Source organism: Alligator sinensis, unplaced genomic scaffold (genome assembly GCF_000455745.1).
Source record: "Alligator sinensis unplaced genomic scaffold, ASM45574v1 scaffold881_1, whole genome shotgun sequence".
Lineage (NCBI taxonomy): Eukaryota > Metazoa > Chordata > Crocodylia > Alligatoridae > Alligator > Alligator sinensis.
In genome coordinates this window covers 1,173,453-1,188,741 of record NW_005842346.1, presented here as the reverse complement: position 1 = coordinate 1,188,741, position 15,289 = coordinate 1,173,453, and the positions used below count along the sequence as shown (strand labels likewise).

General features: G+C 44.0%; 1 protein-coding gene across 3 annotated transcripts in view; it reads left to right on the top strand.

The window, feature by feature from the left end:
• RICTOR (RPTOR independent companion of MTOR complex 2) overlaps positions 1 to 15,289 on the top strand; it is a 145,698-nt gene that overhangs the window by 12,400 nt on the left and 118,009 nt on the right. Inside the window, exon 2 of one of the 3 annotated variants that reach the window (XM_025210394.1) lies at positions 5,568 to 5,665. The exons of 1 other annotated variant lie outside the window; for it this stretch is intronic. In XM_025210394.1, the coding sequence (XP_025066179.1) occupies positions 5,582 to 5,665 (84 nt within the window). In that variant the 5' untranslated portion in view covers positions 5,568 to 5,581. Of the gene's footprint in view, positions 1 to 4,729; positions 5,666 to 15,289 lie in introns of those variants that run through there. One more of the 3 variants, XM_006028940.3, reaches the window with a different exon arrangement.

Below are 15,289 nucleotides of genomic sequence, written 5' to 3'. Positions count from 1 at the left end.
GGACTCGATGATCTATTGAGGTCCCTTCCGACCCTAGCATCTATGAATCTATGAATTCCCCAGCCAGCAGATCACGGTGGACCCGAGGCCGCAGTTCGCCAGTTTTGCCAAGAGGTGATCATGGGATACCAGATCGAACGCTTTTTTGAAGTCAAGATATACAAGATCAATTTCCTCTCCCTTGTCTAGGTGATAGGTCACCTGGTCGTAAAAGGAAATAAGATTGGTCAAGCAAGACCTACCCGCAACAAACCCATGCTGGCTATCCCTCAGGATGTTGCCATTGGCCAGTCCATTAAGAATGGCCTCTTTGATAATCTTTTCTAAGACCTTCCCCAAGATAGAGGTCAGGCTGATGGGCCTGTAGTTTGCTGTATCCACTTTCCTCCCTTTCTTGAAGGTAGGCACTACATTGGCCTTCTTCCAATCTTTGGGCACTACATCAGAGCGCCAGGATTTCTGATACTTTTCTTTCTCCTGATGTAAGAGCATGGCATCAAGTGATTGATGAACTAGATGCTGCTTTTGAATGGAAAAATGTGTGAAGTCTGAAAGATATACTTGGAAAATATTGCAATTTAGTAGAAGATGAAGATGGTGAATGTCCTCTGACCACCACAGTGAAGCAAATGAAGCAAAAACTTGAGACTTACTTCAAGACAGGCATTCAGTTTCAGCACCAAGGAAATGCAGATTTTCCTTTCCTTGTCTTCTGAACTGTGACAACTGATAAAGCCATACAAGCAGTTGTAACTTTGTGTATAAGTGATGAGGAGGCTGTTGGCCTGCAGGTCAGAGAAGAGTTTTTGGATGCACAAAACGTGTACTATGTTGCTGTCAAGATCAAAGCAGATTTGAAAGTTATAGCAAGATACAGCAACTTGAGCAAAAAGGAATCCCAAAAATGTGTTTCTGATAGCCTTTGCACATTGTCATCTTCCAAAATCAGTAGGATCAATGACAACTTAGAAGTTGAAAGTCATGTGCAAAATATGAATCTAGATGTATATGTCCTGAATGCGTGTCAGGATTTTGGTTTACCTGCAATCAAGGGGCAAAAAACTGATCCCAAAACATGTTGGGTTAGTCTGGCAATACATCATGCAACTAGATCTAAGAAGCTGGTACAAAGTCTCTACACTGCTAGATGCAGCATACAGTTTAACACAGTTCATCACGTTGAGACCAACCATTGTTGAGAGAAACTTAAAGGAATTTCAGGAAAATGGAGTTACTATCCCAAGGAATCTTGTTCCTGGTTGTTTTGTTCAATTTTCTTTGGACAACATCAACATCTTGGAGGAGACATTGGATGGAAAGCAGAAATTTCATGCAGTGCAAATTGTAGCATTTCAAAGAAGGCCATTGAAACCAGTTGAGATTGAAGAAAGCATGGACACAATAGGAAGGAAAAGAACTTTAAAAAATGTACCACTTGAATTTTAACAGTTAGTCTGGTGATAATGACCCATAACAGGTCCTTGAAACCACCCATCCATGATACGGATGAAAAGGTTGATAACACAGCTCTTCAACAGATGTCAGTAGAACTACCATGGATAGTGGGTAAAATATAAGTCAATAACCAGGAGAACATTGCCGTACCAGGGTGGACAGCGTTTTAACCAGTTTCTGATGATACTTAACAAACATAGATTGTTGGATTTTTGTCCCATACTGCCTGCACCGGCATCTGAGTACAGCATCATTTGAACTGTCATCATGTGATGTAAAACAATTGCAGGATGCCTGGGACAACAGCATAAAGTCATAATCTTTGATCAGGCATTGTATTGTATTGCAAAGCAAATGAAGTTGTGTGGACTTAATCAGAAGAGACTGAAGGAGTAATCGTTCAACTGGGAGACTTCCGTATCATCATGGTTTACCTAACAGCAATTGGTCAGCATTTTGTCACTTCAGGACTTGAAGATTCTTGGACAGAAAGGAGATTATTTTTCAGAAAACACTGCCACCAACATAATGACAGAAAAACTATGCTATCGGAGCATAAAAGATAAACAGCAATCATCCTCAACTGCGAGGGATGGCTGATGAGTCATTGAATGAGGTGGTGTCTAGTGGAATTCAGCAGGGATCTAACATTCGGCCTGAAGTGATTTGAATTTTTCATCAGGGATCTAAAAGTAAATATAAAATCCCTATTAATGAAAATTGCAGTCAATACAAATGTGGGAACAGTAAGGTCAGGCAATGGTAGTGATGAGGATTGGCAGTCATACAGAGAAAACTAGATCACTCTAAGTGGTTTCTAGTCAAATAAAATATGTTTTAATACAACAAAAAACAAAGCCATTGGGATAAAACAACGCAGGCCATACCGATAGACTAGAAGGCTAAATAAAAAAAGGATGTCTGTGAGAAGCTTTGAATTCAGCCTGCTTGGTTAATCAAAAGGGCTGAAAGTGACTTGATTAAAGTGCATGATTTTTGTCCAAACTACCACGTACTAAACTCCTGTTTAATTTAATATCCAGTAGACAGAAACTGAAATCAACAAAATAAAATTAGTTTAATATTTTTTTACTTTTAAGCCTGAACACTATGTGTCCCCAGAGGCTGGAAGGGCACAGCGATATCCACCAGGCAGCACTGTCGGAGGCAGGGGCGTGGTGATGGCGAGCAGTGAGCTCCTGCAGGCAGCTACAGCGCTGTTGGGGTGGGGGGTGCCAACCAGCGGTTGGCGACCACCCACAGACACGACTATCAGCAACCGGCGGCGATCAGGGACCGCCCGCCAACACTGCCAGCAGTGTCGGCGGCAAGGGAGTGGGGGTTGGCGAGCGGCAACCGCCCACAGGCACCGCCGCCAGTGTCGGCGGCACTTTTTTCAGGGGTGCACCACCAATCTCCAGGGGTGTACATGCACCTGCATGCACCCCCTACACGTTGCCCATGCTTTTAAGGATGGTTAACCATTGGCTCAAACAGGGTTGGGAGGTGTGTTTGCTCATTTTTGGACTTATTCATATCCAGAGTGGATGTCTTTCTGGAACATAGGTTTTTAGCGCAGTGGTTCTCAAACTTCCTGAAGTCACAAAGACCTTTCATATCACTTCTGCAGCAGAACCTATCCCCGTCTCCGGGGGCTGTGTGAGCTGACTTGGAGCCAGGTGACCAGACCTAGCCCTTGTGGCACAGTGTGGCCTGGCTCACTCTGCTTTTACCCCCACTGTCTTTGTGGCAGCTCTGAGGACCTATTGCACAATACCAGGGTTCTGCGGAGCACAGTTTGGAAACCACTGCTTTAATGAAACCCAAGTCTTCGCGCTCAGTACAGGAGAAACTGAAATTAAATGTTAAGGGTCTGTGACATAAAAGAAATCCAAGTAGGTGTTTGATGGACTTTTCTGTCTCTAAACTCTATGCATGTAGCTTTACTGAAGGTATAGTTTAACTATAATCCTGCTTGTTCCCCTGTGTGCCTTCTTTACAGGATTTAATATAATTGGTTTACATTTCTGGTTGTTTAGGATTTTTTTTCCACTTTTTCTATCAGAGAACTGAAGTAGAGTAAAATGGAGGGTTCTGAGGCGCTAGCAGATGATCTGTTACTGAGGCATAAATATGTGTGTATTATTACAGGTCCAAAGGTCTTGCAAACTACGGGTATTCCTACTCATGCCAAGCTAAAAGCAAAAAACAAAAGATTTGGAATCAGCCAAATTGTATTTTCAGAGAAGCTAAATTATAGGGATGCAATTTTGCCCCTGCATTATGTAGCTCTGAAATTAGGGGTTACATTGTAAACTGTTTGCAGCACCATAACTTTGTCAGCATCGTTCTCTTTAATTTTCCTTTGCTATGGCGTGTAGGACTTGGAACATCTAAAACTGGACAAAGTGCTAGAAAAATAAACTGGAACAATTCTGAACTTGGATTATGATGGACCCTATTAACAGACTAGAAAAGAGTGTAAATTTTATGATCCTATAAAAAGTAAATATTTGATGTGTTATCCAAGTACATGTGTAAAAATGGGTTGTTCAACCTAAATTTGAACTTTACTCGATTTGATTTGATTTGGTTTGGTTTGGTTTTATTTTTATATAGAAAGTTTTAGTTTGCAGGGTAGCTTGGTGGGTGTGTGCGCACAGTCACATCTAATTAACTGTTAAGTCAGCAGTGCTTACAATCCAGGAAGGGAGTTAGTTGGATAAAATAGGGTTGTAGGGGTTGTGGGGGGGGGGTTGGGGGAGGGGTTGTTTGTTTTTGTCCCCTCCCTCCCCCTCCCCCCTTCTGGGGCAAAAAGGAACCTGGAAGAGTAGAACAAGCTAGTGCTCTGCCGTTCTGTATTTGAGTGAAGACTGCCAGTTATCCACTTAATCATCAAACGGATCATTTTAAACTACAAAAACAGCTAATGCATTTGTATAGTTCTGGGGAATGGGAGTTTCTAGAGTCGTGTTTCGCAAGCTGTGGTTTGTCGGGTTATAGCTGTCAGAAGGCAGTTGTTCTTGTTTTCAGCTGTGGATTTTCCTCACAGCTATGACAGACATATAAAGTAGCTGCAATTTCAGTCAAAAAGACTGAAAGACCCGGTCTGCTGCATTTTTCCACATACGGCCCACACACCTCTATTCCCCAACTGCCTCTCCCCCTCCCCCCAAATAAAAGAACAGTTGCTGGAAATTTGTGTGTGTATCATATGCAAGGAAATATGGTAAGAACAGTTTTGGCCGTTTGGGCTTTGGCCGGGCAAAAATTGAAGTAAAGCATGCACCAGTACACGGGGAGAAACAGTGAGCAGACTTGGGTACCTCACTGCTGCTACTCAGTTAATTACTACAAGATCATTTTTTTCCTTCATGTTCTTCCTTTCAAAAACAAGGCACATCTTTTATTCCAGGGCATGTTGTATACAATAAAATACAGTGCGTCCATTGTCCTCAACTTTCTCTGGTGCTTTGGAAAAGGAATTTGCTGGGTCTATACATTACTGTAGGTCTACCTTACACAAATTCTTCCTTTTTGCTGAGTTCTAGGGGCAGATATTGCCCTTTTCTAGCCCTAGTATGCTCAAAGGTGGTAGCTGGCTGTGAAATATTTCCTCTTACTACTCAGAAATGTTAGGAACATGAATATTGTATGTAGTGCAGCTGCTTCTTAACAATTCATGCCTCCATCTTGGCAATAAGGTTAAGATGCTTCACAAGGACTTTGGACAGAATTCGGGTTTGTCATGAGATTGGGCAAGTCATTAGCTCTGCTTTAATTATGTACTCTTTGAAGAAGGAGTAAAACAGGGTTGTTGAGAATAAACCAAGTGCTTTGATATTTGCAGAGTTAGAAGCCATAAAAGTGTGTTTATTTATAATTCATTTGAGGTTTTAATATAGGATATTATTAACTTTCAGCTTTTAGTATAGGAATGTATCTCCTCTGGAGGTTTGTTTATTATACAGGAGTCAAATATGCCAATTTTTGTTCTACATCTGTAAATCAAGAACAAGAAAAACAAATGGAATCTGAGGCGGTTAGGAAAATGCATGATGTATGCTCTTGTTTTTTCAGTCATATCTACCAGTAATCTGTTTCTTTTGCAGAACCCTGTGATAACATGAGGGAGATACTCCAGAATGTGGCCAAATTGCAAGGTGTTTCAAATATGAGAAAACTAGGCCACTTGAATAATTTTACTAAGGTAAGAACTTAACTGATACAGGTTGTAGAATAATCATACATTGTAATGATTGATTTATTTGCTAGGAACTTCACAAAATACTTCCTACCCTCAGGGAGCTTACCATTAGAATTTAGCTATGACATGACATAGCAGATAAGGTATAAGCACATGGTTAAGTTAATGTAAACTAATGCACATTTTGTTAGTGGCTGGATTTTAATTTTATTTGTAACATAATAGGGCCTGGGAGGCCTAGTCATGAATCAGTTATTGTGTTAGGTACTGTATGAACACACAACATGGTGGTTCCTTCACCAAGTAGCTTACAGTCTAAATCAAGATGTGACAAGACAAGGCAGGGTGTGTTCAGATGAGTACGCACGTGCAGCTTGTGACTCCTTAAGGCTGTTTGAGATACTGCACATGGTGCACATGCAACTGTTTGCCACGCTGCTAATTTGTAGCATGGTGCCAACATTTGACAACAGGAGATCCCAGTGTGGGGGAAAAAACACTGCAAAAAAAAAAAAAAAAAAGGCAGCGTGGCGCACTCTCCAGGAGCGTGCCAGCAGGCCCAGAGACTCTGTCCTCTAGGCAGACATGCCACTTGAATAATTTTACTAAGGTAAGAACTTAACTGATACAGGTTGTAGAATAATCATACATTGTAATGATTGATTTATTTGCTAGGAACTTCACAAAATACTTCCTACCCTCAGGGAGCTTACCATTAGAATTTAGCTATGACATGACATAGCAGATAAGGTATAAGCACATGGTTAAGTTAATGTAAACTAATGCACATTTTGTTAGTGGCTGGATTTTAATTTTATTTGTAACATAATAGGGCCTGGGAGGCCTAGTCATGAATCAGTTATTGTGTTAGGTACTGTATGAACACACAACATGGTGGTTCCTTCACCAAGTAGCTTACAGTCTAAATCAAGATGTGACAAGACAAGGCAGGGTGTGTTCAGATGAGTACGCACGTGCAGCTTGTGACTCCTTAAGGCTGTTTGAGATACTGCACATGGTGCACATGCAACTGTTTGCCACGCTGCTAATTTGTAGCATGGTGCCAACATTTGACAACAGGAGATCCCAGTGTGGGGGAAAAAACACTGCAAAAAAAAAAAAAAAAGGCAGCGTGGCGCACTCTCCAGGAGCGTGCCAGCAGGCCCAGAGACTCTGTCCTCTAGGCAGACATTCTGGCTGCTGGCCAGAGCATCTCCCCTCCTCTAGTTGTGCCTCAGCTCCTCCAGCACATTGGGAGGAGCAGAGAAATGGCCGTTTCACCAAAGTGGGGCATTTTGCCCAAGTGCCAGGGCATGTGCAGTGACAAAAAGCAGCGGCACAAATTTGTGCTGCTATTTTTACTGTGGCAAATGCATGCCCCTGCATGTGTGTGCTCATCTGGACACGCCTATAGAGTACAAAGACAGTGAGGCAGTATTGGTCAGCTTCATAGGGAGTCATCTGGGCATGCCAGCAGCTCAAATGTTTTGTAGGCTTCACAGAAAAAGACGTTTACATGCAGTAAGGACGAGTATAGTACTTAAGAATGAGCTATTAAATGCACAGTGAAAGAGAACGATGAAGCAGCGTTCTGGATGTTTACAGGGAAGTTTCCCCCAAGCATGTATTAAATTTTCAAATGTGTGTGATAGAAGGCAAACATTAGTTCTGAGTATGAAATGAGTGATGAGCTTTGATATTAGGAGATCAGTATATAGAATGTACCCTGACTTAGGGAAGGCTTTTGACACTATAGCTTATAACAGTGGTTTTCAACCTTTTTTTCATTTGTGGACTTCTTAAAAAAAAATAAAATTGTTGAATGGAGGTACAGACCCTTTGAATTGTAACTGTGTGTATTTACATACTTTTGATCACAGTTATTTTTGTGGACCCTTTAGACAGTCTGCGGACCCTCAGGGGTCCACAGCCCACAGGCTGAAAATCACTGGCCTGTAATATTCTTTTAAGTAAGATAAGGAAATAGTCTGGCTGAGACTACTATAAGGTGGGAGTATGGATGATTTGGGTAATTGTGCTTAAAGAGTAGACATCAGTGTCTTAATGTCACATTGGAAGAGGTGTATATCAAGTGAGTGAGGTTCCCTATGGGTGTTTTCTGCATTTAGAACTGCTCAGTATTTTAATTTAATGCAGGGGCTGCCAGCTTTTTCAGGCTTCAGGCCAGATTGACTGAGTTCAGTTCAGAGGCAGGGTGATACAGGGCTACCACTGTTATTTCTTGCAGCTACATGAGGAAAGTCTCTTGTGCCTCCTTTTCTCCCTGAGCTAGCAAATGCACAGGTGTAAAGTGGGGAATGACTGGCTAGATTGCAGTAATGCAGAACAGGCACTAAGCTGCATCTGAATCCACAGTGTAGCATTGTTGCCAAAACAGTTTATAGCATACTGGAACACATTTAATAGGGGTGTTTCAAGTTATGGGATGAAATTCTTCCAATCTAGTCAGCATTGGTGAGTTCTGACTTGGAATGCTATGCCCAGTTTTGGGCATTATACTTTAAGAAAGATGTTCATAAATTGGAAGAGTCTAAAGGAGTGCAACAAAAATTATTTGAAAGAGATAATGACATAAGGAAAGAGGTTAGAAGAACTGAGATTATTTAGTCTGGAAAAAAGGGAATTGAGGGGAAATTTGGTAAGTTTTTATATACAGAGGGAGTTGTTATGAGGAGGATGGTGATTAACTATTGCTGAGCCTACAGGAGACAGAACCAGGAAGTAACAGGTTTTAAATGCAACAAGGGAGGTTTAAATTCGATGTTAGGTGGATCTTTTAAATTAAGTATTGAAACAGAATACTTATAGAGGTTGTGGAATCTGCATCATTGGAAGTTTTTAAGTTCAGGTTAAACAAACATTTGGCTGGGATGGTTTTGACAGCAATATTCCAGCTTTGAGCAGGAGCTTGGACTAGTGCCCTCCTGAGGTCTCTTCCAGCTGTATTTTTCTGTACTTTGATTACAGGTAGGTACTGGGGTAGGCTGTGAAGAGAAGCAGCTCATGTAATGTGATTGGGGGGCAGTGGAGGGAAGCAGAAAAGTAGGAAAAGGATCTTGACAGTAGCTAGTAAAAATGCTATCAGTGGGGCAAGAAGGCTAGAGAAGAGAATGACTGTAACCTAGATATGATGTGGTAAAAGCTGGGCCAAGAGCTTTAGATGTGTTAATGCATTGGAAAGGGTATATCTAGAAAGGATATGCAGAAAAAGTTGGCCAGGGTTGTTAAGACCTCAAAAAAAGTTAGGACTCCGAAAGAGAGGAAATTGATAGCTTCACTTCAGCTGTGTACTGAGCTTGAGCTAATGGCAAAATTTCCATGCTGAGATGTGAAACAAGGTGAGAATCTGATCACAGAAAAACTGTTTTGGAGTAGCTAATTTTGAATTGAGTGTATAAAGATAGCAATAATTCATTTTGAGCTGTATTGGAGAGGTGGTGTACAGGAAGAAAAGAAAAGGGACCACACTTTTAGAGCCCGGTGTGATACTTACAGAAAAGTGAAGTGGAGATGAAGATGTAAAGGACACAGTGGGTCCATCTACACGAGGTGTTGACTGTGCAGTAGCTGAAAAATACTGTGCAGTAGTGTAACACAGCACAGACAGTGATAATATGCTACTGTGCAGTAGCATCCCCTAGAAGACATTCGCTGGTGCTACTGCATAGTAAAGACTGCAGTAGCATCTTGTGTAGATGCACTCACTGAGTTAGTAATTAGGGAGGAAGCAGGAGGCATAACAGTGGTGCTGGTGTTGAAAGTGGTTGGCAGCTCAAAGAGGGATAATTCTAATATTACAAAAGCCTAAGTGTGTCTGTCTGTCTCGCTTTATTTGAGCTCTGATTGGCTGACAAACAGAGTGCGAACAAGCGTTCGAACAGTAGCTGGCAGTGACGGAGTGCTGCCACGATGGTGAGGACACAAGGGACGGGGGGGCGAGGCTGTGCTAGCCTTGCCCTTCCCCCCCCACAACTCCCTGGTAGAAGAGGGGGGCAAGGCCAGCGCCGCCCCCCCTGCTCGCTACAGATAGCAATGATTTGGGGGGGGGGAAGGCCATGGGATCTGGCCTCGCTCCCCCCCTTACTCCTTACAGGTGACAGCAGTGGCGCAGGGTCGATATGCCAGGAGAAGGTGGGGGGGGGCAGGCCACCGGCTCTGGCCTTGGCCTGCCCCTCCCCCATCTGTTGTTGCCAGTTGCAGGGCCAAGGCAGTGGCGGTGTGGGGAGGAGCGGGCCTGACATGGGTTAGGGAATAGCAGGCATGCTGCAGTGGCAGCATTTGGGATGGGGAAGGCGTGGGCCTGGGCCCAGGAGGAAAACTGATCCCAAGGCCGGGGGGAGAAGCTGACCCGCCGTGGCAGTGGGGAGAAGCAGGGGGCCCGGCCCGACGTGGCAGTGGCAGGGGGAAGGGAGGAGCAAGTCTCCTCCCCCACTCGGGCTCTGGCCCACTCTGTCCCCCTGTTAGTTCTGAACCCGTTCCTCCCGTTCCCCCACCAGGTCAGCCCGGGCCCACTACTCCTCCCGCTGCGGCAGTTCAGCTTCTTCCCCCCCCCAGGCCATGTTCTCCCCTAGCCTTATTGATCACTTCATCACATTGACGATTTATGTTCATCTTCGAGTCAACTATGACTCCAAGATCCCTTTCTGCTCCTGTGCTGCTGAGAAGGTAAGTGTGTTGGTGGGTCTTTTTGCCCAGGTGCAGCACTTTGCACTTGTCTTTGTTGAACTGCATTCTATTTATTCTGCCCATTTTCCCAACCTGTCCAGATCCACCTGGATCCGTTCGCTACCCTCTGGTGTGTTAACTTTACCCCATAATTTGGTATCATCTGCGAACTTGGACAGGGTGCTCTCTGCGCCCTCATCCAAGTCACTGATTAAGACATTGAATAGCACTGGTCTAAGAACCGAGCTTTGTGGGTCTCCACTACCCACATCTTTCCAGGTTGATATCGACCCATCCACCACTACTCTCTGGGTGTGACCCCTAAGCCAATTTGCCACCCACCTGACCATGTAATTATCTGCATCACAGCCTGTCAGTTTATTTACGAGAACAGAATGAGATACCGTATCGAAGGCCTTCTTAAAGTCTAGGTAGATGACATGTACCACAAGTCCTGCACCTAAGCATTTTGTGACCTGGTCATAAAAAGAAACAAGGTTAGTCAGGCAGGATCTACCTGCAATGAACCCGTGCCGATTTCCTTTCAGCATTATTTCCCCTGCTGGGCTCACCCTGGTGTGATCTACAGGCATGTGGTCTCATCTCAAGAAAGCCCTGTGCCTCGTCTGAATATAAATTATGGAGGACCCCAAGACTCATGACAAGAACACCTAGTTCCAGGCATGAGTGAAGGGCTAATTAACACAGATTCTTTGTGGGGCATATGCTGCTGCAGCCTGCAGGGTGTTTGGCTCCCTGCCACTTAGAAGTTGGAGAGCGCTGCCCTAATTTATATTGAATGCCTTAGTTTATTCCATTTCTTTGCTCCTGCTACAATTCATTATTAAAATATTCAAAATGTCTCATTGTTTTTAAAAACAATAATATGCTGTTACTGTGAAGAGTTAAGATACCACTTGTCTCAGTTTCAAATTCCAGTGTAGTAAGGTACAGTTTTATCCTGCAAAGTAATCTTGAAAAAAGTGAACTTTTACTCAAGAGAGATACCCTAGTGGGTAATCCTATTTAGTCATGCCTTATTTTTATTTAAAATGGAGAAAAAGGCTTAAAACTCCACCAATCATGTTTAGAAAGGTGTCGTAGATAAACATACTCAGGGTAGCAAGGTTTTTTCCGATGAGTAGCTATTGACATTTGTACAGCCTTCTTTAGAGAGAGAATTCAGAAGTTGCAGCAGTTATTGTCATCATCAACTTAAACTTGCATCTGTGCTGAGCCAGTTAATGTTAAGTCGCTCTGTATACACTTACTTTTCAAAAATCTTCAGCATTTTCTTTTGCGGTCCTTGCTATCAACCAACGGTCTAAATCTTATCCAGGCATCTCTGCTGTTTTCAGCTTTGTTTTCTTTTTTCTTTTATGTATACTGTCCTAATAATAAAAAGAAGATGCATGTCAAGATGCACAAGATTTTCTTTAAATAGAGCTTTTACCTGCCACTTTCTGCCACAGCCTTTAAGAGAAAGCAATCTGATGAATGGAGCGCAACCCTAGGACCCTAGCATCCATGGGGCTGTTCCTGCCACCCTGTCCTGGAGGGAAATTCAGATGAGGAAGAGGAGCCAGGGGTGGGGAGGGGGGAGCATGCAGGAGAGGAAAACGGGCGATCACCTCAGTCCTCAGGGTCCGGCTGAGCTGGCTGCCCTGGTCCCATCGCTGCAGCTGGGAACCGCATGGTGCGAGAGTGGCCAGCAGGGGGTGGAGAGGAGCAGTGGTAGCTGCAGACACGGAAGTGGTGAAAGCGGCAGCAGGCAGAGAGAAGGGGCAGCGAGCAGGCACACAGTGCTGCAACAGCTGGGTGGGAGCACAGGGCCCGCACTAGTGCATCGGGGCCAGCGCAGTGGGGCCCAGAGTGGGGCTGGAGGAATGCAGGGCAGGGCTTGCAGGGGCTCTGGAGCTGCCCAGCTCCCCCTCTGCCAGCTGGCACAGCCTAGCCTGGCTCCATATAGCCCTAGTGCCCCCACCCTGTGCTCCTGCTGCCCAGTTCTTGGCCCCACCGGTGCTCGCCCCAGTACACTGATGCGGCCTTGTACTCCCGCTTGCTGCTACTGCCCTCACCTTCCACAGCCATTTGCCCACAGCTCCCCTCCACCCCTCTGCCAGTCGCTTCGGCACCATGTGGTTCCCAGAGGCAGCTCCGGGCCATGGGCCACAGCAGAAGCCAGCCCAGCACCTGTGATTCTCAGCTGGCTCTGTGCAGTGCCGTCCAGGCCTGTCCAGCTCCTGCTTATGTCCTGTGGTTTTGGCCACGCAGCTGGGACATGGTGCTGGAGCAGCAAGCTGGGGGAAGAACAGAGAAGCTGCCGAAGGGCAGACTGGGGGACATGGCTGTGAGTGGGAGCATGGGGCCACGCTAGGAGCAGCAGGTGTGTGGAGCCCGGGCTGGCAGAAGCGCTGCAGGGGGCTGTGCCTGCTGCAGGGAGACTGTGGGCAAATCCTCCCCCTTCACACATGCCTCAATCCTCCCCAACCACCCTCCCCACCCATACACTCACAGCCCTCACACATTGCATACCTACCCACACCCCACATATCCACACACACCCACATGCTTCCCCTCCCCACATACACACCCACACCCTCCCCCACACACCTCCACAATATACAAGAGTAAGACTTTGTTTTAAGCTATTGTGCAGTCACTTCTATGTACACAACACAAATGCATGTAAATATGGACAAAAATATTTTTTGAAATCAAATTAATGAATGTTGTGGTAAATGTTTGATTTTTAGAATATAACTTGGTGTTTTTCTGGTTCTGAGATGACAAACCCTTGCTAAAAGGATTACTTCTTGGGGGTGGAGAAAGGGGAGGCACTTCCAGTGGCAAAGGTCAGGGGTGAGCTGTGGGACTTCTGGTCCCCAGATGGCGACCAGCGGGCAGGTCACCTGTCAAGAGGTGGGGTACTCGTGGCCCTCGGCGGCTTGCAAAAACTCTATAAGCAGCCCTCCAGCCAACATAATTGCCCACCCCTGGCCTAGAAGCTCCTCATTTTGTAATCCTTTCATCCTGACTTGTGTGTGTGATCGTATGCAAGTCTCGTGTTTCCCCATCTCCTTCTTCAACAGCCCTTTGCAGTCAAGGATGATTGTCCTATATGCTTGTCTAAAGATGATTGATGATGCCTATCTGGGATCGACAGATCCAGAGTTTCCCCATCTGTAAAAATACTGATTGCTTAGTATCACTGTTTTTTAAAATCCCATGCATAGTCTTATTTGAATATTCTCAATAATGGTGTAAGTAAATTTGTACACACAACTTTGTGTGTTACCTGAAGAAAAATAAATAAAAGATCATTCTTATTTTTGTGCCTGAATTCTAATTGCAGCTGTGAAAATAGAATAAGTATTGCAAAGTGGTACGCGACTTGTGTCCCTTGTAGATTTAATTGATTTTAGTACAGTTTTTTTTAATATTTTGTAGCTCAAATGGTTAGACTATAAGTGATACAGTTGTAATCTGTTCAACCTCAGACTTCCTCAGAGTAATCTGTTCTGCCTAGCTTTTCTTGACAATGTGCTGTGGTGTTTCATCTTTGACAGTTGGGGGAGAAGAAGGGTACTTCCTAAAGGCTATGGGTTTTTGTGGGGGTAAATATACTAAGAGATTAGAGGCTTTAATATAGTGTCAGTGTGCCATAATATTAAAATATCTTGTATATAGGACTTTACATTGTACAGTATTTTGCATTTTGGCTTCTGTGTGGAAAATGTTGAAACATGAAATAGTAATAAAAACCATTAGTGCTTTGTTTATTAATATTACATAATTTGATATTAAGAAAATGGGTCAGCTTTTTTGTTAAAGTCTGTAGATGCCAGTTGCATCTCAAAACATGTTTGGCCTTCCTAACTTTCTTTCTACATGTCCGTATGATACTCTTTTATCCTAGTACTGCTATGACCAAGTTTCCACATTTGTCTTTTCTTGAGTTTCAAAAGATTCCTGTCTAGCCAGGCTGGCTTCCTTTTGTACTTCCTGCCCATTCTTCTGTTGTATCAGGATAACTTTTTCCTGTACCTTTAATACAACCAGCTCTCCTGGACTCTTTTTCCTCTCACATACCTCAAGATGCTAGTAGACTATTTTTTGGGGCCTCCAGGGACAAGATAAGGAACAATGGCATTAAATTGTAGCAAGGGAAGTTTTTTAGGTTGGACCTTGGAAAGAATTTACTCAGAGATGGTGGTTAAGCATTGGAACAAGTTACCCAGAGGTTGTGGTATTTTCATCCTTGGATGTTTTTAAGAGCAAGTTAAACAGCTACTCGGCTTGAAATAATTTCCTCAGGGATATTCCTGCCTTCCATAGCAGGTTGGACTAGATCAGATATGACTACCATATTTAATTGAATAGAAGATGACCCTGATCATAAGACAGCCCCCCCCCCCCCCAGAATACCCTGAACAAAAAACCCCCCCCCCCCCCCCATTAGGTTCTATATATGGAAAATGTATAAAATCATTGGAGGTTTGCCTTGAATATCTCCCCCTCCCACTGCTGCAACAGGGAAAAAATATCTGCGACATTAGGTAGCCCCTTTCCTCTTTGCTTCCACCCAGCTTTTTCCCTTCCCCTTCTCCTTACTGTCAGACCCTGCTCCCTCTGAGCACATGGAAGTGAGGTGCAAATGTGAAAACAATAACCTTGAAATTAAACAATTTGTATATAGTACCTATATACTTAGTTCATCCAGAATTAATGCATGTTACCTTTTCCTGAAACTGCTGCAAGTTTTGGCACAGGTACTCCATAAATACACTTTTGAGCAAGACTTTGGCAGCTACTTGTGTAGTTACAAACAATGCATAATATTAGTCCAAAACCAAAAGGCTTATAATTTACCACACAGTTCAAAGAGCTGGGCCCCACCAGAGTTGACAGCATTTCAAGCCATGGTTAATCCGATGCTCA